The sequence below is a fragment of the Trachurus japonicus genome, chromosome 13 (assembly GCF_045865225.1).
Source record: "Trachurus japonicus isolate A0001 chromosome 13, Traja_1.0".
Taxonomy (NCBI): domain Eukaryota; kingdom Metazoa; phylum Chordata; class Actinopteri; order Carangiformes; family Carangidae; genus Trachurus; species Trachurus japonicus.
Window position 1 is genome coordinate 7,538,281 of NC_140919.1, and position 21,677 is coordinate 7,559,957.

Genomic DNA, 21,677 nt, shown 5'->3' on the forward strand with positions numbered 1-21,677 from the left:
AAACCTCTGTACCTCACATGCAGCAGAGAGAGGATTCCCACGCTGATGATGAGGTGTGTGTGTGTGTGTGTGTGTGTGTGTGTGTGTGTGTTCATATTTACAAGAAGTACAAATATAACAATGTTTAAAAAAAAAAATAAAAAAAAGTCCTGCTGGAAAAATCCCACAAAATGTAGTTTGAGTGTGTGTTTACAGAAACTACAAATACAACATCATAATAACAGATCATAATAGGTCCTGCCATAAGCATGAAAAAAACTCCCATAAAAAGTAAAAGTATCGGTTCCAGATCCACAAATCTTGTTTTGTTTTTTAGTTTCTGGAGTTTTTTTCTTTCTATATTTGACTTCCAACCTCTTTGGTTTTAAATCTCCTTTTCTTTCTTCTTTTATTTTTCTTGTATCCTTATTTATGTTATGCAAATGAACCAAAGGTACATAAGAATTTCACTGTAATTACTTGTAATTATATGTGACAATGAAGTCAACTTAACTTAACTTAACTTATTGGTCAGATATGGTAATTTATTATTCATTGATATGGAACTGTTTTGAGAGAAACATCCCTGAGTTTGATGGAGCTGAGAGATGAACCTGAACGCATCATGCATTGAGCTGGCCGTGTGTTCACAAACTGAGGTCGATTAACATATTCAGAACAACAGGAAACATGGAGTCACGTTTAAAGTCCGACGCTGCCTCCAGTTTTATCTCTGGTTTTCTTCTCCACCACGTTGGAGGAGCAGCGTCACAGTCTGAAGTTAAATCCACATGGGAACAGAATGTAAAAGTCGACTATGAATCCATCTGTAATTTCAGCTCTTATTAAATCAAACATTTATAATTCATGAATTTAACACAGCAGCTGAAAAACTCTGAAAAAGCCGGTTTTATTTTTAATTTTTAAAGGGAATAACTTGGTTTCCTCTTGAAATTCCATTTCCTGTTTTCTTCCAGCTGCTCCTCCTATTAGCTAAATTGATTGGCGTAGTCGACCAATTAGAGAGCTCAATTGATCCCAGGGCCAAAGTCAGGACGGTTTAGTCTTTAGTTTATTCAGATAAACTCTTTATTGAATGAGAATTTCATGCTGCCTTTGTCTGATCACCGTCACAGTCACTTCCTGTCGTCAGAGCTTTAAATAACTTTATATAGTTGGACTTTTTTATTTAAGGAGGATCAGACTGGAGCTTCTGTACAAGTTCACATGTCAGCAGTTTATTAAATATTCTTCACTCTATCAGCTTCTCCTCAAACTGCAGCTAGTGAAGATCCTCGGTGTCTCATGCTTTTTCCTTAAAGCCCCAGTCTGTAACTTCTTTGTCTTTTTATTATCAAAAATCAAACATGTCTTTCATAAATACGTATTTTCACTGAAGTGGAATCACAGCCGCATACAAAGTAAAGCTTTCTGGTGATGTTGCATTCAGGTGCAGTCAGGTAGACGGCCGTCGGCAAACCAACCGGATGTCATTTTACTCCACCAGAGAAAGACGGTAAAACAATACCACATCACCATGACAACATATTGTCAGGCCTGTATTGTTTTGCCTCGTGCTGGCAGACCACTTGTTTACATAGATGCTTGTTTATCCTGTTACATGCAGCGTCTGTTGTCTGTCTGACGTCTGCCCCATTTCAGGTGAATGCAAGAATCAAGAATACGTTCAGATATGCAACCGCACCGCTAGATGGGGGGAATTCCTACACATTATACCTTTAAACTTCAAGTCTGAGTTGTTTAAATGACAGAAATCTGTTTTGATGAATGTAAATAAGCCTTAACTTTGGAGTGACTTAATCCAAGACAAGATTTTATAACCGATACAAAAAAAAGAAAGAAGAAAAATCAGGTTTGTTTTCACTTTAAAATTGTATACAAAACAAATTGGACAGATAAAGCAGTGCAAAACTATAAAATAATCACTGCATTCAAAACAAAAACCCATAGACGCTTGTTTATCCTGTTACATGCAGCGTCTGTTGTCTGTCTGACATCTGCCCCATTTCACGTGAATGCAACATCAATCAAAGGGTTTCCATGGAGTTTTTCCTCAGTCGATGTGAGGGTCTAAGGATAGAGGATGTTGTTACGATGCCATGTAAAGCCCTTTGAGACAAACTGTTTGTAAAAACGGGCTATACAAATAAAATTGCCTTGCCTTGCCTTGTCTTGCCATCAATGAATTCCTACATACTATACCTTTAAACTTCAGCAACTGTATGTGAATGAAATGTGGTTTTATTCTCAGACACCTTTGTTTTGCCTCGTGCTGGCGGACCACTTGTTGTTTATCCTGTTACATGCAGCGTCTGTTGTCTGTCTGATGTCTGCCCAATTTCAGGTGAATGCAACATCAAGAATACGTTCAGATATGCAACCGCACCGCTAGATGGGGGGAATTCCTGCAGTTATTGAATCAAGACTGGCTTCACTCCTGGTCCTGGTCCTGGTCCTGGTCCTGGTCCTGGTCCTGGTCCTGGTCCTGGTCCTAGTCCTGGTCCTGGTCCTGGTCCTGGTCCTGGTCCTGGTCCTGGTCCTGGTCCTGGTCCTGGTCCTGGTCCTGGTCCTCGGGGTCTGACAGATTAGAATCAGTCGACTATTAGACTATGAGAGCGTCATGGCCGCTCCGTCATAAACAGAGTCTTTGTCATCAGTCAAACTGCAGCCTGAGAACAACACACGTCTGAGGAACCGGCCCACAGTTTATCTAAGCAGGCGTGGGTGTATTCTACATGTGTCTGAGCCAGGACAAGTGTTTGAGGGCTGGGATGGGGGGCTGGGGGGCCGGGGGGCCGAGGGGGTTGTATGTTTTTAGAAGAACATCTCGACTGGGCCGGGTCTTCGTTCATCTTGACAGAGACCGTTCGTCTTCGCTAATCTGCTGTGTTGATCTGGGTGTTGGAGGCCAGGACTCTTAGTGTCACAGAGCAACTCATTCCTCAGGGTCAGACCCCCCCCCCCACATTCTTCTTCTTCCTTTTCTTCTTCTTCTCTGGCCTCTTTAAAGGGATAGTTCAACATTTTGGCAAATTGGCCCATTCCCATAATCCCTATAGTCATAGCAGTAGGTTCGTTACCTTTAATTGTCGGTGCAAGCTATTTTTAGAACGGCGGAGCAGAGCCGTGAGCTGCTCAGAGCTACGCTACGGAGGCTCATTATGGGATTTCTTGGTTTCCCTCATCAAACTCATCAAATACACAATCCAACAACTCCACAACGCTCTGGTGGACAAGTTGTGACCTGCACATTCACCACGCTATGAGATAATAACACAACGTTACCACACAGAGTTGTTTTAGAGGGAAATACAGAGACTGCTTGATGATGAAAAACTGGATTTGGATTGTGTTGGATTGTATATTTGATGAGTTTGATGAGGGAAACCAAGAAATCCCATAATGAGCCTCCGTAGCGTAGCTCTGAGCAGCTCACGGCTCTGCTCCGACGTTCTAAAAACAGCTTGCACCGACAATTAAAGGTAACAAACCTACTGCTATGACTATAGGGATTATGGCAATGGGCCAATTTGCTAAAATGTTGAACTATCCCTTTAAAGCCGTCCTCCTGCAGGACTGTGCCGTTGTTTAACAGTCCTCTTCTGCAGAGGCCTGGACGAGCAGCAGACTCGCGCTGTGTTTGGGATTCGGCCGTTTGATGTCGGACAGTTTCCTTCAGCTGGGATGGGAGACAAGATGGAGGCCGACCTTCTTCTTCTTATTATTCTGCTTCTTCTTCTTCTAAGCCGCCCCGTGCTTGTTTTGTTTGGCTTTGCTCTGATTTACGTCTTTTTTCCTGTTCGAACTCCTTTCGGTTTGTAATTTGTCTGTGGAGCAGCAGGTCCTACAGGAGGATGTACCATGACACACACACACACACACACGGCCTCTTCCATGTTGTATTTACACCACATCATGCTGTAATAACGGAGGGGCATGATCTGATATCACCAAGTACTTAACAGCCCAGGAACGCTGTTATAACCAACCGGTTAGGGTTAGGTTTGTAGGAAGGTAAATACAGCATCAAATTATTGATACAGTTGGCACAGGCTCAGGCTGTCACCTATCGTAGGGTGATAAGAAATAGAATATGTTTGATAACATTAGAGTCTGATGTACTGGATAGTGTTCATTTGTTATAAAAACATAGTGAAGAGGCGGAACAATTGTTAAAAGAAATATATAAACAAACAAAATCAATAATGAATATATTAGGATTAAGGAGGGATAAAAATTAGTTCATAATTTTAATAAAGGGAGGTGGGCCCCAGGGAGAGGTCAAAAGGCTGGGACAGGCAGGGTAAGTGTCAGGCTGGATTCTAGGAGGGAATACAAAAATGAGTTTAGTAGAGAAGGGCAGAAAAATAAGTAGGTTATTAAACCCAGGGATACAGGTTAAGATTTAGGCAAGAAATATGATTAATGGTTAGGTTTAGTAAAGAATAAGGGTTGGGGATAAAACAGGTATAGTAAAGGGTTAGGGCTAGGGTTAGTGTAATGATAGAGATTCTAAATCGAAACCAGGATGAATGTGGACCAATCGTTCCTCTCCGGCTCGGTGACATCACACTGCAGGTAGGTCAGGGTTTTGTTAGGATTCATAAAGATAAAGATGGTCAGTGTGTCGGAGAGTGAGTTCAGGATCACACACACCACTCTGCGTTAGATCACATGACTCCTCTCCTCCAACCAGCACCCACCTCACCTGTGTCTTTTCGTCTTGTGTCAGCTTTCTGCTACCATCTATGATGTTAGGGTCAGATTTGACCCGAGTCTTCAATAAAAACACACACACTGTAAAACACACTAAAACAATTATTTATCATCCCATTTGTTTCTCATCTCTTGGTTACATTGTTAGGCTCCTTATCCATGAAAAGGTTGGTTTTACACTTCTGATTTCAGTTTTAACTCTCATTATTGTTCTTATCGTTATAACCGGGTCAAAGTTGACCCTAACGCCACAAATGTCATAATTTTAACCAGAGCATTTTAGAATTTTTGGTTTTATTTTGTTTAAATAGAGGCTCCTGATAAAGTCAAAAAGCCTTGATGCTATAAACAAATCTATGTGGTACTTTTATGCATTTAAAACCTGGAAACGAGAAGGGTTAAAAACATACAACACATTAAAATAAATAAAGATAAAACACTAAACGTTACAACATGATGATACCAACAGTTCGTCAGTAAAAGATGATGGTGGTGTGTTTACTGTATGTTAACCTATAGGCCGGTTTGTTTATTAATGAAGCTGCTGCAGGAATAAAACTGACTCCAGCTCAGTTTGTCTCAGCTCACTCTTTATTTTATCTGTTTTATTTTTAATCTTTTATCTGTTTTCCAGGTTTAATCTGCGTCTGTCAAACACAAGACAAACCAACAAACAGCGTCATCATCACACAACAACAAGGTAAAGTAACGTCTGTTATCCTTCTGTTCAAAGAAAAACTTTATAGTGCGAGTTAAAACCTGAGTGATAAGAAGTGCTGTGTTTTGTCAACATATCATTAAATTTGTATAAATATGAAGTTTTAAATTAGTTAACTAATGATGTAAACACAAACAGCTGCCTCTAACACTCAGTTATTTTTAATTTACATCATGCTCTTTTGATTTAATGAGTGCAGTGTCTAATAAGATGATCTCTTTGTCACTTATACAAGTTATTATAATTTATTTAATGCACTGAAAAATGTCCAAAATGTGTGTCTAAGGATTTAAATATTGTTTCTGTAGAGTTTCTTCTTTTTAAAATGCAAATTAATCCCAGAATATTTAATAAAGTCATCTATGAGACTAGAAGAGTGAGTAAGTCTGCCACCTAGTGGTCGTTACTACTGGTGTGGAGGTGTGACCGGTGCTGCAGAGAGTTCTGGGTAATGTCTGTGTGTGTGTGTGTGTGTGTGTGTGTGTGTGTGTGTGTGTGTGTGTGTGTGTGTGTGTGTGTGTGTGTGTGTGTGTGTGTGTGTGTGTGATCCACCTGCATTAGACCTGAGCAGCATGTAACTGATAGAAAAGCTGCTGTGTTTATCAGCTCTGACTGATCTGTGGTCAGAAACATTTATGGTCACAATGCATTCTGGGAAATAACCGGTCACTGTTGACCTCGTGTTGCAAAAAACAAAAACACAGGATAAATCAGTTATTAAATATATATGTAGGTCCTGATCTAAACATAAAGTTAACTAAACAATAGAAATGATATTATGTTATATTATTATATATTATGTTATGTTATGTTATATTATATTATTGTATATTATGCTATGTTATATTATGTTTTTGTATATTATGTTATATTATATTATGTCATGTTATATTATGTTATCGTATATTATGTTTTGTTATAACATAACATAACATAACATAACATAACATAACATAACATAACATATTGATGTCTTTCTTGTTCCAAGGGGATATTTTTTCTCACAGTGGGTCAGTGTAAAGTTCACCACCAGTTAATATCCGGAGTTACAACAACACTTTCACTTTCAGGCCTCGTGCAGGTGTCAGTTGTTTATTTTAGTTTCTCACCTTCGGTGTGAACTTTCTGAAGGTGTGAAGTTGTGAAGTTGTGAAGTTTGATGATGAGGATGAAGATGAAGAGCAGCGACCGTGTGACTGCGTCTGGTTCTGCTGCAGGAAGTCAAACACAGAGGAGCGACTTTCTGTCTCTGTTTCTCTCTCTCCTTCTCCTCAGCAGTGTCCAGGAGGGGGCGACGGGCCGACACGCTGCTGTGCTGCTGCAGCTACACACTCTAAAGACCCTACAGACCCTCAGACCCTACAGACCCCCAACTACAGACCCCCAGACCCCCCCCTAAAGAACTAGAGGGACTCACACACACGCAGTCAGACATGTAGCTACACACAGTGACTTGTTGCATGTGAAGGCACCAGAAGGAGCTGAATGTGACGGTTCACAACCAACAACACACAACAGACGTTTACATGTTGCTCACATGACACATGATGACATCATCACATGACATCATCACATCATATGAAGAGTGTGACTTTCTCTAATATTTACTCCTTTGATTTAGTTCAGTCTTCAGCTCTGGCTCCTGTGATTGGTCGACACTCACGCACCAATCGGATCATTTTCATTTATTGGTCTGTTATGAACATCTCTGTTTTAATACATGGTCTTCTATGTGTGTGTGTGTGTGTGTGTGTGTGTGTGTGTGTGTGTTACTGGCCTCCTCCTCCTCCCCCCTGCTGCCTCCTAATGAAGGAGAACGGAGGCCTGTGATTGGCCGCCTCCCTCCCTGCACCTGAGCTGCAGCGTCCAATCAGCTTCCTGCTTCGGCCTCTGGAGACTCACACAGGTTTCTGGGCTGCAACACACACACACACACACACACACACACACACACACACACACACACACACACACACTGGGCCTCCCCACACACACACACAGTGTCCACTCAGCTCCCACTCTGCTCTGAAACCTGCAGCTCTTCAGTGTTTACTCAGCAGCTGGGACGCGTCTAACGTCTGGACTCATGCTTTTACTTTATTAGACTCAAACACAATAAAACATCGACTTTGTGTCCTTTAATACAAAACATTACCACATTAAAACCTCTGATACATAATTATTAATTCAAAATAACAACAACTATTAAACCTACTGAATATTAAAGTCAAATGTTCATCAATAATGTTACAAGACATGGAGCAAAAATATTAATGTTAGAGTTTTATTATATAGAAATACTCAACATGTGGGTGTTGATATGAGAGGAACTGGCCTGTTGGTGTTTTATTATTATGGACTTGTCTAACTTATTAAATGTATTTTAATCTTTGATATATTATATTGTAGCCTATATATATTGTTTTTAAACGCTGATTTTAACAGTGTAAAGTTGCACCGAATGGAAACTGCAGGTGAATAAAGATATGAATATGAATAATACATATTAAAGAAGAAACTCTATTTAAATTCTACTGTTTATTCTCGTGTTTTAATTCTAACAACCTCTTTTGTCTCTAGTCCACTTCGTCCCGGTCAGACCGTGTTGTTTGTCCGCGTGAGTGTCGGTGAGAAGAAGAACAAGTAGAAGAAAGTCGCGCGCGCAGCTCCTCCTGTGGCCCCCGCGCGCTGATCATTTAACAGAGTTGTGAATAATCTCGGCCTTTTTCCCCCACGCCGTCAGCAGCCATTAGTGCTGATCCACGGGGCCTCCACGGGAGCCTATTGATCACTCATAGACTGATTGATTTAGACAAATACTTTTCTCTCCGTTAATTGAAGATAACAGAAGGGGGGCAACAACAGCGGCAGCGGCAGCAGCAGAGGAGAATGAGAGTTTTGTGATTATCGCTGCAGAAAAGAAAAGAAAATGAAGAAGGAGGGGAGGAGGGAGGGAGGGAAAGGGGGAGGAGGGGGGAGAAAGAGAGAGAAAAGAGGGAGGGGGGGAGAGGCTCTAATTAGGAAGCGAGGCGGTGTGGAGGCTGTGGCCGGCAGGCAGGCGACAGGCGCCGGGTCCTGGACAAAAGGCTGTCTGCTGCCCCGCGCTCCCCCCTCTTAACCCTTTAAACCGAGACACACACACACACACACAAGTCTGTCACACACATACACACACAATGCTGCATCACACAAACACACACAGACACATTTACACTGTAAATAAAACAGGAAATAGCCTATTAAATAATCCACAATCCAGCAAATCGACAAAAAAATCTCAATTTAAATAGAACTAGAAAGTGCATTTCCTAATGGGAAATGCGTTTAAATGCTGAACGCCATTGCTGAAGAAATGCTAAACAACCCGGCAAGATGAAACATTTAGAGTTTTATATATATACCGTGATGAATCAAACACACACTGTCCGATGCAGTAGTAGCCTAAGTTTGAATAGTTTAAACAAGAAGCAAGTTATCAGAAGTCGTTGGGGCGAGATTTCAACCTGCAACCTCAGGATTTAACCACTTGACTATAGGCCTAGTTGCATTCCGTGAGAAAAAGAATAAAGAAATAAAATAAAAATCAGTTTTTATTCCCTAGCCTGTTCAGTGCGGCCTGCTGCTGTGATCGCGGGTCTGAATCCCAGCAGCAGCAGCAGCAGCAGCAGGATGTGTGAAACTCTTCCTATAAATACTGACATTACTCGACTCTTTCTAAAAATACCTCCGCGCCACACAATAGTCCTGACGGAAACACTGATTGACGGTGACCGAGGAGCCGCTCAGAATAGACACACACACCCCTACACACATATACACAATTAATAAACACACACACACACAGCTGACCACAAACTGCAAACACAACATTAAACACACTTATTAAATTAAACCCCCACCGCTTTAAAATAAGAAAATATTTAATATCCACAAACTGCTCCATCTGATTTTAATGTATCTCCAATAATGTGAATTAAACACAATCATGTTTTTGTTAAAGTTAAAGTTAAAGTGTCCGACAGAGGGCGCTGCTGCCCCACCTCTCTCTCTATGTGTGTGTGTGTGTGAGAATAAAAACCCCATAGATGACTTCATAAAGAAAAAGCTCTATAAATTCCTGCAGCTGCTTTGCTTCGCAGTAATGAGATGATTATAATATGATATAATATAACACAATATAATAATAACAACGGGAATCGTCATAATCACAAGTAAAAACACTGATTAGAATAAAACGTTTCAGCACAACGATTTTTTATTGAAATTGTGAGACAATCAAAAATAAAACAAAAACAAAAAAACAAAAAACAAAAAAAAAAATACCCGGACAACCAGCATAAACATGTCGTCTTTAAATATATTTATGAATAGATATGAACGATGCGCAAGAAGAAAGAGAAGGAAGAGGAGGAGGAAGAGGAGGAAAAGAGGAATTGCTTTGAACGTCTCCAGGCTGGAGTGAAGTTGAACCTGAGGTGTGTTTGTTTCAGTCTGATCCTCTGTGTGTGTGTGTGTAAGTGTGTGTGTGTAAATGTGTGTAAGTGTGTGTGTGGGTGCAGACTAAAACATGGCACACACGTTTTTCTTTCTCCTAAAAAAAAAAAAAAAAAAAAAAAGAGAATCAGCGATGCTTCTTTTCTTTTTCTTTTTTTTTTTTTTTACAATAGAGTCAAACCAACAGCGCTAAACAAGAGCTTCTTTTAATTTACAGTATATGGTCATGTAAAAGGAGGAGAAGAGGAAAGGTAGAAGTAGAAGTAGAAGAAAAAATAAAAGCAACGAGTTAAATTCGAAATATATACACGCTAATAATATACAGCCTTGAATAAATTAATACCAATTGCATATTCTTGGATCTTTAGCTTTATTTACAGATTTTTTTTATTTTTAATTACATAAATATTTTCAGAAACTTTTTTTTTGTTTGTTTTTTTTTTCTTTTCTTTCCTGGCAATGAAATGATACGTGGTTCTTTGTGTCTCTGTCTCTGTTGCAGCTTCCGTCCCTTTTCATCATCATCATCATCATCATCATCAGGCCTGGAAACAGACGAGGAATCAAAACAACAAGAAACAAAAAAAAAAAAGAAAAAGAAAAAGTGTTTTTGATTTTTTTTTTTTTTTTAATGTTTTTTGTTTTTAAAGGAGGGATATCCTGTCTGTCCGTCTGTCCGTCTGTCTCTGATGGTCAGTGTTCTGGTCCTTCAACTGAAGAGGAGTTTGTTTTTTCTTAAATAATAAAGATTATTTTAGTGTTTTTTATTATTATTATTATATTTGATGTTTTAGATCCGGTGGGGTCGAGGAGTTCAGCTGCTCCCTCTCCTCTCTGACAGGAAACCTTCAACACTTGAGTGAGAGTGAGTTTTTTTTAATTTTATTTAAAAAAAAAGAAAAAAAAAAGGTTAAATTTAATTAATTAAAAGGACTAAAATTTCACTGAATCTGCAGCGTTTTTGTTCCACAGTGACGTCATGTGTCTCAGTCTGTGTCTCTGTCATGTGCTGTACAGGACTTCTGCACGTTATATCGTCCTCTCTGGTCTCCAAGACAACGCTTCCTCGTCCTAGTCGTCCTCGTTGCCGTGGTGACGTGACGTACAGACGTATAGTGTAGTAGTCCCGGTCACTTTGGAGAGTCGGCGGCGGACGGAGGAGAGGCGTCCCTCTGTCCCTCCAGGCCGCTCACCAGTCTCTGGATGCTCTGCAGCTCGTTCACCGAGTCCTTCATGATGGACGACGCCACCGCCTTGGGGGAAGCATCCTCCCTCCTCTTGTTGTGGTTGCTATGGTGATGATCCGGCGCCGGGCTCGACTCCCTGCTGCCCGGCTTGGACGACTCTGAACCACCACTGAGGCCGCCGCAGCCGCCGCCGCCGCCGAGTCCTGCAGCGCTGGCGGCGGCTGCTGCTGCGGCGGCGGCGGCGCTGAGCAGACTGGAGCTCTGGGGCAGCGACACCGGCAGCTGGTAGGGGTTGAAGCGCAGCCGCGGCCGCGACGAGCTGAGGAAGGGGTTCCTGGAGAGGGGGCCCGAGCCGCCGCTGCTGCTGGTGGCGGCCGGGAGCGCCGAGGCCGAGGCCGCCGCCGCCGCCGCCGCCATGTAGGTGTACGGGTACGGGAAGAGGCCGCCGAACGGAGGCATGGGGATGCCCTGAGGAGAGAGGAGAGAGGAGAGAGGAGGTCAGTGCTGGGTCGGAACATCCCATAATAAGGTCAAAGCACAACCACAACAACAAATATTTAACTTGCATCCGTTTAAATTCTGTTTTACGTTTGATTTAAATGTTATAAACTGCAGCTTTAAACGTTATAAACTGCAGCTTTAAACGTCATAACCTGCAGCTTTAACCTGCTGCTCTCTGATTGGCTGGTTGTCAGAGCCCAAAGGAGGAACATCCCATAATATAAGGTCAAAGCACCACAACTACAACAACAAATATTTAACTTGCATCCGTTTAAATTCTGCTGGGGTAACACTTTACTTGAATAGGTGTTCATAACCATGACATAACAGCTGTGATAAACATCAATGAATACTTCTGACAGCTGTCGTTAAGTGTCATTCGGTGAGTTATGTCACTTTTGATGCAAAGTTGTGACATTATTTGAGATGTTTTTGTTCTGACAACTTGACATAAAGACACTTTAAACTGTCATAGCAGACCTAATTGCCAAAATACGTTTGATTAAAACGTTTAACGTGCTGCTCTCTGATTGGCTGGTTGTCAATGAGCCCAAAGGAGGAACGTCCCATAATATAAGGTCAAAGCACACAGGTGTGAGCATGCACGAGAGATTTAACCACAAAAAAAAAAACCCTCAAACATTTCACTCATTCTCTTCCTAGTCTGGGGCCGAGACAGGCCTTTCCTTCAAAATAAAAGCACCAAGCTAATAAAATGCGGTGAAACCTTTTAATTTAAGGAATATAATTTACAAGAAAATCCTAGAGCCATTAAGTTAACATTTTGCTTTTATTGTATTACAAGTTAATGTCTGTTTTATAAGTTTTATGTTGGTGAACACTTTTATTTTGGTGAATTTGGTGATTTCCGTCTCCGCTAGAAGACGGGAACCAGAATGCAGACGAAATTCGGAGTAAACAGACACCAGGCTCTTCGCTCTTCTCTCTGAAGAGCCTGGTGACGCGAGGCTAAGTTTGATAAGAACTCGTGCTGCTCTCTGATTGGCCGATGGTCCTTATAGCTACCTGCGAGGCGAGCAGGAAGAAAAACTACTACTACTCCACTATCAGATTTTTCTACTTATTTCAAGTGAAAATCTGCTTGAAAGAAGTAAAAAGTGTCTAAAAACAAGTTAATTTTTAATGTGATGAGTCTTATTTTAAGTATAATTTGATTTGTTTTGACTAGAAATGAGACAAATATTCTCGGTAAGATTTTGAGTTTTTGCAGTGCTGCTCTCTGATTGGCCGACGGGCTGCGGCGTTCCTTACCTGCGAGGCGAGCATGTGCTGCGACAGGTGGAATGTGTCTCATTTCTGTTCAAAACTAAACTCTTTCCACTTAAAATAAGACTCGTCACCTAAAAATTAACTTGTTTTTAGATCATTTTCACATGTTTCAAACAAATTCTCCCTTTTTTTGTGCTTGTAATAAGGAAGAAAACTTGCTCCACTATCAGATTTTTCTACTTATTTCAAGTAAAAATCTGCTTGAAAGAAGTAAAAAGTGTCTAAAAACAAGCTACTTTTTATGTCACGAGTCTTATCTTTTAGTAAAATGAGATTTGTTTTGACTAGAAATAAGACAAATATTCTCGGTAAGATTTTGAGTTTTTGCAGTGCTGCTCTCTGATTGGCCGACGGGTCCTTACCTGCGAGGCGAGCATGTGCTGCGACAGGTGGAAGGGGAACGGGCTTGCTCCTCCTCCTCCTCCTTGGCCCGACAGGCCGCCGTTCTCCATGCCGACGCCGCCGCCCGACACGGACGCCAGCAGGTGGCCCATGCCCATGGCGGAGAAGGCGCCGGGCGCCATGGCGAACTGCCCCGGGTGGAAGAGCAGCGGCGAGCCGGCGTTGAGCGGGTTGAAGAACTGCTGGCCGTGCAGCCCGGACAGCGCCAGGCTCTGCAGGTGGCCCGGGCTGAAGTGGGAGGGGCTCTCCGTCTGCACCATGAGGGGCGAGAAGGCGTCTTTGGTGGCGCTGATGCCCCCTGATGATGCCCCCGATGCCCCCCCCTCCGAGTCCTTGGCCTGCAGCGCGTCGGCGGCGTCCTTCCTGTGCCGGCTCTCCGCCTTGTCCTTCTCTAGGCTCCTTATGCTGAAGATGGAGTCCTGGTGCTGGTCCTTCTTCTCCGTGGCAACGCCCCGCTGGTCGCCGCGGCTGCTGGGCCGGTGGTCGCCACGGTCGCCGCGGTCGCCACGGACGCGGTCCTCGCACCGGGAGCTGCTGTTGTAGGGGGACACGGGCTCGGGGCCGGGGCTGTTGGACGCCGTGCAGCGCTCGTCCTGCTGCTCCAGCTCCTGCTCGCTGTCGGTGCACGTCTTCTCGTCTGCAGCAACAACAACAACAACAACAACACAACAACACAACGTCAGACCACAGACACACACAGGAGGGGCTCAACACACACACACTCACACAAAACATGAACAACAACATTCTCTCTCTTTCTATAGATATATACTGTATATAAACCGTAAATTCACTAACACATGGGATACTTTTTAATTTTTTAATTTTTATTTTTAAATCAGCTACTTTTATATTGGGGGGGGGGCATTTTGGGGATGTGCCCCCGCCCCAATGTATATGGTAATTACGGCCTTGACTTTGACTTTGTTCTATTGAGGAGTTTGATGGATTAAAAGACGTAAAATGTAGTTTTCACATATGATAAAAATCCAGATAATAAATAATAAATAATGAGTTTGAACTAAATAAATCCAGATCAGTGTCTGATTCTCATGGCAGCAGCAGCAAACCCTCTGTTATTATTATAATACTACTACTAATAATAATAATAATGTTTAAAAAACAGGTTGTGGGTTAATATTTAAATTTAAAACGCAGAGTTAAACAGGCTAATTAAAGAAAATACATATAAATAAACACATTATTACACTGTAGTTTCAAATAATAACTCATATAATAATAATTTCAATGATTCTAAAAACTATAATCCTGTTATAATCCTGACCCCCCCTCCCTCCTCTCCTCTCATATTCGGGTCACACACAGACAGTACTAGGCTATACAGTAGTGGAATCGAACCGGCTCACCTCTGCTGGCCCTGCTGAACCGCAGCGGGCTGGTGCCGGCGCCCAGCGGGGAGTGGACCGGGTCTCTGCCGGTCGGAGCTTCGCTGGACGAGGCGTCCGAGTCCGCGGCCTCCCGGTCCGCTTTGCACTGGTCCTCATACATCCGCAGCGACGGCATGGTCAGCTGCTTCCTGCACCGACACAACGACCACAACAACAACTATTATTAGCACTATTATTATTTATAACAACAATAATGACTAGAATTTGTGACGTCATAATGTTGCAGAAATATAAAAACAATCGGTTTTTTTTACAGGTGTGATGCGTTCACTGTCTCGCACCTCTTCTCCCGCCTCCCGTTGCCCGTGTCTCTGAAGCCTTTAGCGAACGGGTTGTTGTCGATCTTCAGCTGCGTGATCTGTTCAAACACAAAAACACACACAGACACACACTTAGATCCAGAACCACCAGGACTATTTTCTTTCTTTTTGTCTTTGTCGCACATTTGGCTTCAAACGCACCACACCAGGGGCCACCGGGGGCCTCGGATTTGCATTATTATTATGATTATTATTATTATGGTTATTATGATTATAAATAATAAAAAGCGCACTGATGGCTCCCCCCGCTCCCACCCCATTGGCCCCCGGAGACACATTTCTTTCTGCCACGGCATCTTGTCTCTTCTCCGGAGGGGCCCTGAACGCACCGCGGAGCAGATGACGCAGCCTGTCAATAATTAATAACGCGGTTTGGTTTGGATCATCTGTATCTATCTATCCATCTATCCATCTATCCATCTATCTGTCCATCTATCTATCCATCTATCTATCTATCCATCTATCTGTCCATCTATCTGTCCATCTATCTATTTCTACTGTATCTGTGCAGCAGCAGCAGCAGCAGCAGCGGCGGCCCCTCCGTGCAGCCTGTTCGAGCGCCTGGGGGCCCCCCGCAGAAGAAGCATGAGCGGGGTCAGCGGCCCTTTAAAAGCCCTGTAATCGATTGTGACTCTTTGCCATAAACTTTTACAACACGACCCCCCCTCCTCCCCCTCCCTCTCCTCCTCCCTCCTCACCCACCTGAACACAAACTGCAGTTTAACCCCAGTTTATGATAATGACATTAAACACACATGCACAAACCTACTGCTGTATATCAGCCTATCATAGAATTATTATTATTACAATATTATTATTATTATTATCAGTCAGATATCCTGTTAAATCCAAACTACGGAGGCCGCGAGTGACTTTTACTTATTTATTTATTTATTTGAATCAAATAATAGTCTAAAAAAGAAAAAAGAAAGAAAAAGGGAGACCAACATCAGCGCCGCGTTTATCCGCCTAATTTATCCACTTCTAGTGAAGGTAACAGCTCATTGGTCGCAGATAAAACACACATTATACACACCAAACACACCAAACACACCAGAAGCTGCACATTTGAATTCACACACATATATACAAATACAAATCCAGGCAAAACAGCAATTAAAAAAAAAAAAAAATCAAGTAGGCTACGCCGAGGGAAAGAAAGAAAAAAACCCAAGTAGGCCGGGGGGAGACCTCTGCAGGGAAATTAGGCGACCTAAAAAAAATCAGATTAAGTCTCCAGGGTTTGGTGGTGGTGGTGGTGTGTGTGTGTGTGTGTGTGTGTGTGTGTGTGTGTGTGTGTGTGTGTGTGTGAGGGGGGAGGGGAGGAGGAGGAGGAGGCATGCAGAAGAACATTTATTTTATTTTGAAAGCAGCTACGGCAGCCGTGCAGGGTCAACCCACCTTGTCGTTCTGGTAGGCCGTCACCGCCACGAACTCGGTCTCCGGGAACACGTAGGTCCTGAAGGTGCTGTACGGCAGCTTCAGGATGTCGTTGGCCCGGACTATGTGGAACCGCGGCTGGTACTTGTGCATGGAGTTCAGGATGGTCTGCATGCACGACAACACACACAACACACACACAACACACACACACAACACACACACACACACACACAACACAGACAAACACACAGAGAAACACAGAAAGAGGTTTTAGTAAAACGTCACTTTACGTTACGTGTCTATTGAACGTTTCTCTGCGCTGTAACACTGACAGTGACGCTGCTGCTGCTGCTGCCGGAACAAAACCAGGCCACACGTGTTGTCACCTGGACACACAACCACAACATTATAAATAATGTGAATATGAATAATAATATTAAAATAAAAATGATAATAAATCATTTTAATCCAGATTTTATAGCAAAACCTGCACGTTCACACGTTTCTATCCATGTTATTTCAACCTGAGGCTCTGACACAAAACATAAGATCTAAAGCCTACATTATATATTTTTAAAGTGGCCTCAATATATAAATAAATATATATATATATATTAAAATAAGGCAGAATTCAAGCGTGAATTAAACGCCATGAATACACATATGTTACTGTAATTCAGATAAAATCCAATTTACCTTCTACACCAGAATAAACATGTAAAATCACATTACTGTTGTTTTCTGTGACAATTAATCAGACTGACACTAATTATAGTATAAATGTTGGGGTTTGTTACTCTGACTTTATCACATACTGTATGTTATTATATTTTTCTTTAATTCTACTTTTTTATTTTTTTGACTCAATAATGTAAAATAAAGCACAACAACCTAAAACACATGTTAAATAATGTTGTGAATATTTTAAATAAAACGTAACACAGTGCAGCTTCCACACCCAATACTGAATATTAACACAGACACTGTACTATATTGTACTATATACTATACTATACTATACTATACTATACTATACTATACTATATAGGCTACTACAGTACAGTGTTGGTGTTTGGTTGCAGCGGGTGTGAGACGCGTCGTGACCCGGTTTGATGATCATTCAACTTTAATCCTCCCTCCAGCCAACACTCCGCTCGCTGCTGTTTGTTTTTATTATTTTATTTGTTTCTAATATTAAAATAAATGAATAAAATATATAATAAATAACAGTAAAGGAAGCAGCAGCAGCAGGAGGAGGAGGAGGAGGAGGAGAGCAGTCAGTCTGCAGCCTTCCTCCTCCTCCTCCTCCTGCTCCTCCTGCTCCCCGGGCTGCAGGCTGCAGGCTGCGGGGCGCAGGGCCTGGATGTTTGGGTGCAGGCTGATAATATTCTGGAGAGCAACACGGAAACGTAAGCTGTGTGTGTGTGTGTTAATATGTGTGTGAACGTGTGTGTGTGTGTGTGTGTCAGTGACGGGAGGGAAGTCAAGTGGCGACAAAGTGTCAACAGCTCTGGACGTGGAGACGAGCAGCAGCAGCAGCAGCAGCAGCAGCAGCGTTTACTCATCTAACCGCAGAGGTGTTTATGGTCTGTTATGGACCTTCTCATCACCACTGATATCATAATAACAACATCACAACATCATTTCATATTTTGCAGTAATATCTGTAATAATAATAAGTCTCATGATCTTGATCCGATCAAAACAAAAACACTCACACAAGTAGAAGTGCCGTTACTCACAAATCCGTGCTTGTCGGAGATGTTGTTGGTCAGTTTGAGTTTGTGGAAAGCAACAGGCTTGGCCATCCACTGCTCCCCGGTGGCCGGGCTGTCCGGGTGGATGTACATCCTCTTGGGCATCTCCGGGTCGGCCTTCCCGGCCACCATCCAGCGGGAGTTGTGGAACTTGTAGCGGCAGTCGTCCGCCGCCACGATGTCCATCAGCAGGATGTACTTGGCCTTCTTGTCCAGGCCGTTGATGCGCACTTTGAACGGAGGGAACATCCTCCTGCACGGACACACACATACACACACACACAGAGGTGATTCAACCACTACACAACATAACAACACAACATACAGACATACGGACAGACCGTGAATGCAACACTTGAACAACTCTGACAAAAGAGGCATTGAATGAAGGCGCAGCGAAAACACCGCGACGCTCTGACAAGTGGAAATATTGTAATTGTCAGATTTTATTCTGCAGCGCTGCTCGCAATTAGGACACAGAGCAATGCTGAAAACCCACAGTGTGTGTCTGTGTGCGTGTATTCTGTGTGTATGTGTGTTGTCCGAGCCTGCACTACACTACAAAGCTGAGTAGTATATTTATGACCACAGCACTTCACGTTCCTGCTTTTTGAAGTGACAGCCTGTTTATAAAAGCCAGAAGCCGCTCGCTGCTCCACACACACACTACACACACATACTATATACTACACACGCACAGACACACACCAGATAAAACCTCAGGTCCACTGTCCAGTTGATGGTTTTTTTTTTTGGACCAAATATCCAAAAAAAATGTTTTCCTTCCTTTGATCAGGCCGGAAATCTGAGTCAGATATTTCACAATAAACTGAACCCGAGTGTTTTTATTCTGAGGTGAACTCCACTCTGTGTGTTTTGTGTTATGTTATGTTATGTTGTGTTGTGTTAATGTGTATGTGTGTGTCTTTTTTTTTCTTTCTTCTTTTTTTTCTATAGATATATAATTCAAGCTAAAGTCCACAGTGTCCTTGGAGCCGTGGAGCCGTGGAGCTGTGGAGCCGTGGAGCCGTGGAGCTGTGGAGGGCCTCGGCGAAGGAAAACGCGTTTTTCTGCGGCTCTAAACTTGTGAACTGCGGCTTCGCTCCACCGCCGCGGGACCAGAGGAGGAAAAAAAACAAAAAAAACAAAAACTAACAAAAAAAAGACCCCCAAAAAAACAAAAAACAAAAAAAAATATTCTCTGCTGCTCCTTATCCTCCTTTATTCTCTTCTCTTACCTTCCGGACTTGGTTATAACCATCTCCGTGCCGAGTTTGTGAAACTGGTCCCACAGATCCTTGGCTTCCAGTGTGACTTTGGGGTCGTCGTCCACCTCCTCCTCGGGCTCCAGGCTCTTCATGCTGCGGAGGTGAGCCGCCTGATGGTGGCTGAGGGCCGGGTGCAGCTGCTCGGCGGCGGCGGCGGCGGCGGCCAGGCTGCTGTGGTCCGCCAGCGGCTTGGTGCCCAGCGCGCCGGGCGGGAGGCTGAGCGCCGGGAAGAAGGACGGCTGCGCGGCCGCGAGGAAGGCGGACATGGGGAAGTCGGTCGGCCGGTGTGCGTGGAAAGGGTGATAAGCCATTGCAGTCCCTGTGAAAACTGGATCTCTCATCGGTGCATCCACAAAAACCAAGTGAGAATAATAATAATAATAATAAAAATAGTAGTGGAGATTCTTCTTTTTCCTCTTCTTAGTGGTTCTTGTATTTCCCTCCCCACAGCCCTGAAGCCAGTGTGTGTAGTAGGTCCGTCCGCGCTTTTAGAGGAGCAGAGAGGAGACCAGACCAGACCGTGCTGTGCCGTGCCGTGCCGCGCCACAGCCTCTCAGATCAGCGTGAAGAAAAACAGAAAGGAGCCCCAGCGCTGGAGGAGGAAGAAGAGGAGGAGGAGGAGAAGGAGGAGGAGGTCGGTGTGTCTCCCCTCGGCTCCTCGGCTCGACTCCCTTCAGACTGCGGAGGGACGGAGAGACGGACGGAGGGAAGGAAGGAAGGAGATCCCGCTGCTGCTGCTGCTGCTGCTGCTGCTGCTGCCTCAGTCTGAGCTGTTTGTTGTGTGCTTCAGCTTCAGCTTCAGCTTCAGCTTCAGCTTCAGTTCAGTTCAGTTCAGTTCAGTTCAGTTCAGTTCAGTCATCCAACCCACAGCCAGCACCGACTGGAAGAGATGTGGCCCCGCGCGCTGCAGATCTGTGACTATCTCACATGTCCTTCCTGCCTCCATCCCCAGCACTAATGAACCAAGCCCCTTTGATTGCTGATTTTACGCTTTCTGGACCAATTGTGGGCCCCTATAGGCGTGGTTCTGACAGCTCCGCTCCGCTCCGCTCCGGACAGCCAGACTCTGGGAGAGGAAAGAAAGGGGGAGGAGGAGAGGAGAGGGAGAGGGGAGGGAGAGAGAGAGAGAGAGAGAGAGAGGGAGGGGGGACAAGAAGGTGTCGGAAGCATTAGCAGTAAGAAAACATGTCAACAGAATAAAATATTAACCAATGACAGGAAAGATCGGGAAATCCCACCCCCACCACTTCCAAGCCAAACAGCGGGTCAGCCCTCAGCTCTTGGCCGGTGGAGGCTTCACCTCTCTCGGCTTGCGATTGTTACAATGTCGCCTCCGGAGCAGCAGCAGCAGCAGCAGCAGCAGCAGCAGCAGCGGCCAACCTGTCTGTCTGTCTGTCTGTCTGTCTGTGTGTGTGTGTGTGTGTGTGTGTGTGTGTGTGTGTGTGTGTGTGTGTGTGTGTCTGTCCGCGGTGTGAAGCCTCACCTCGACGGAGAGGAGCACCGGCCTCTCTCTCACACACACACACACACACATATACACACACATTCATACATATACACTAACACACACTCTCTTTGCCCGCGGCTCGTCGCGCTTGACACTTTACTAATTATTACAAACTTATGCGCTGTTTTGACGCGTTTAGCCTGGATGTGCATGCATGGGGCTCACACACACATACACACACTTACACACACATATAACTACACATTTACACACTCTACCCGGGCTGTGTAAGCTGCTCAGTCCGGCCCCGCAGGTTCTCGCTCCAGACGTTTATCTGAGCTTTGCCCCGATCGAGCATCGAGCATCGAGCTGACGGCGGCGGCGGAGGAGGAAGAGGAGAAAGAGGAGGAGGAGGAAGGAGAAGGAGAAGAAGCGACGGCTGGAAAAAACAAACCAGATGCAGCGAAGAGGAAGAGAAAGAAAAAGAAAAAGAGGAGAAGCAGATGAATGATGATGAATGAGAGCGGGAGGAAGCCGGAGCAGCAGCAGCAGCAGCAGCAGCGGTGGTGGTGGTGGTGGTGAGTCTGAGTCTCCGTCTCCAACTTGTTCTGGTTTCGCTCCAGATGAACTTTACTTTACTTTATTATTTTTTTCAATGAATTTCTAATCTGAATGAGCGGACTGTGTGTTGTTGCTGCTGTTGTAGTTTATTTATGTTGTTTATTGTGCACTTCGCTTCACTTTGTGTGTGTTTGCACCTCACTCTCTGGTCCGCGCATGAGTTC

The 21,677-nt window shown here is 43.8% G+C and overlaps 1 protein-coding gene across 2 annotated transcripts; it reads right to left on the reverse strand.

Annotated features, from left to right (window-relative positions):
- Positions 1–11,049: 11,049 nt before the first annotated feature.
- tbx2b (T-box transcription factor 2b) lies at positions 11,050–19,865 on the reverse strand. 2 transcript variants are annotated; one of them, XM_085794756.1, is made up of 7 exons: positions 19,416–19,865; positions 18,163–18,430; positions 16,439–16,585; positions 14,972–15,075; positions 14,676–14,845; positions 13,269–13,945; positions 11,050–11,583 (listed from the first exon to the last, which is right to left on the reverse strand). In XM_085794756.1, the coding sequence occupies exons 1-7, from the start codon at positions 19,784–19,786 to the stop codon at positions 11,059–11,061; spliced, it is 2,262 nt and encodes a 753-aa protein (XP_085650882.1). In that variant the 5' UTR covers positions 19,787–19,865; the 3' UTR covers positions 11,050–11,058. The 2 variants fall into 2 exon arrangements, with proteins under 2 accessions (XP_085650882.1, XP_085650881.1); XM_085794755.1 differs by having other exon boundaries at positions 14,999–15,075; positions 19,416–19,862.
- Between the last annotated feature and the right edge of the window lie 1,812 nt (positions 19,866–21,677).

Bases quoted from the DNA above. Each gene is read 5' to 3' on its own strand.
- tbx2b (XM_085794756.1), bottom strand. From the start codon at position 19,786: ATGAGAGATCCAGTTTTCACAGGGACTGCAATGGCTTATCACCCTTTC. The intron at 18,431-19,415 runs GTAAGAGAAGAG...GTGTCCGTGCAG, and splicing joins GTTATAACCAAGTCCGGAAG to GAGGATGTTCCCTCCGTTCA. The intron at 11,584-13,268 runs GTAAGGACCCGT...CTCTCTCCTCAG, and splicing joins AGCACATGCTCGCCTCGCAG to GGCATCCCCATGCCTCCGTT.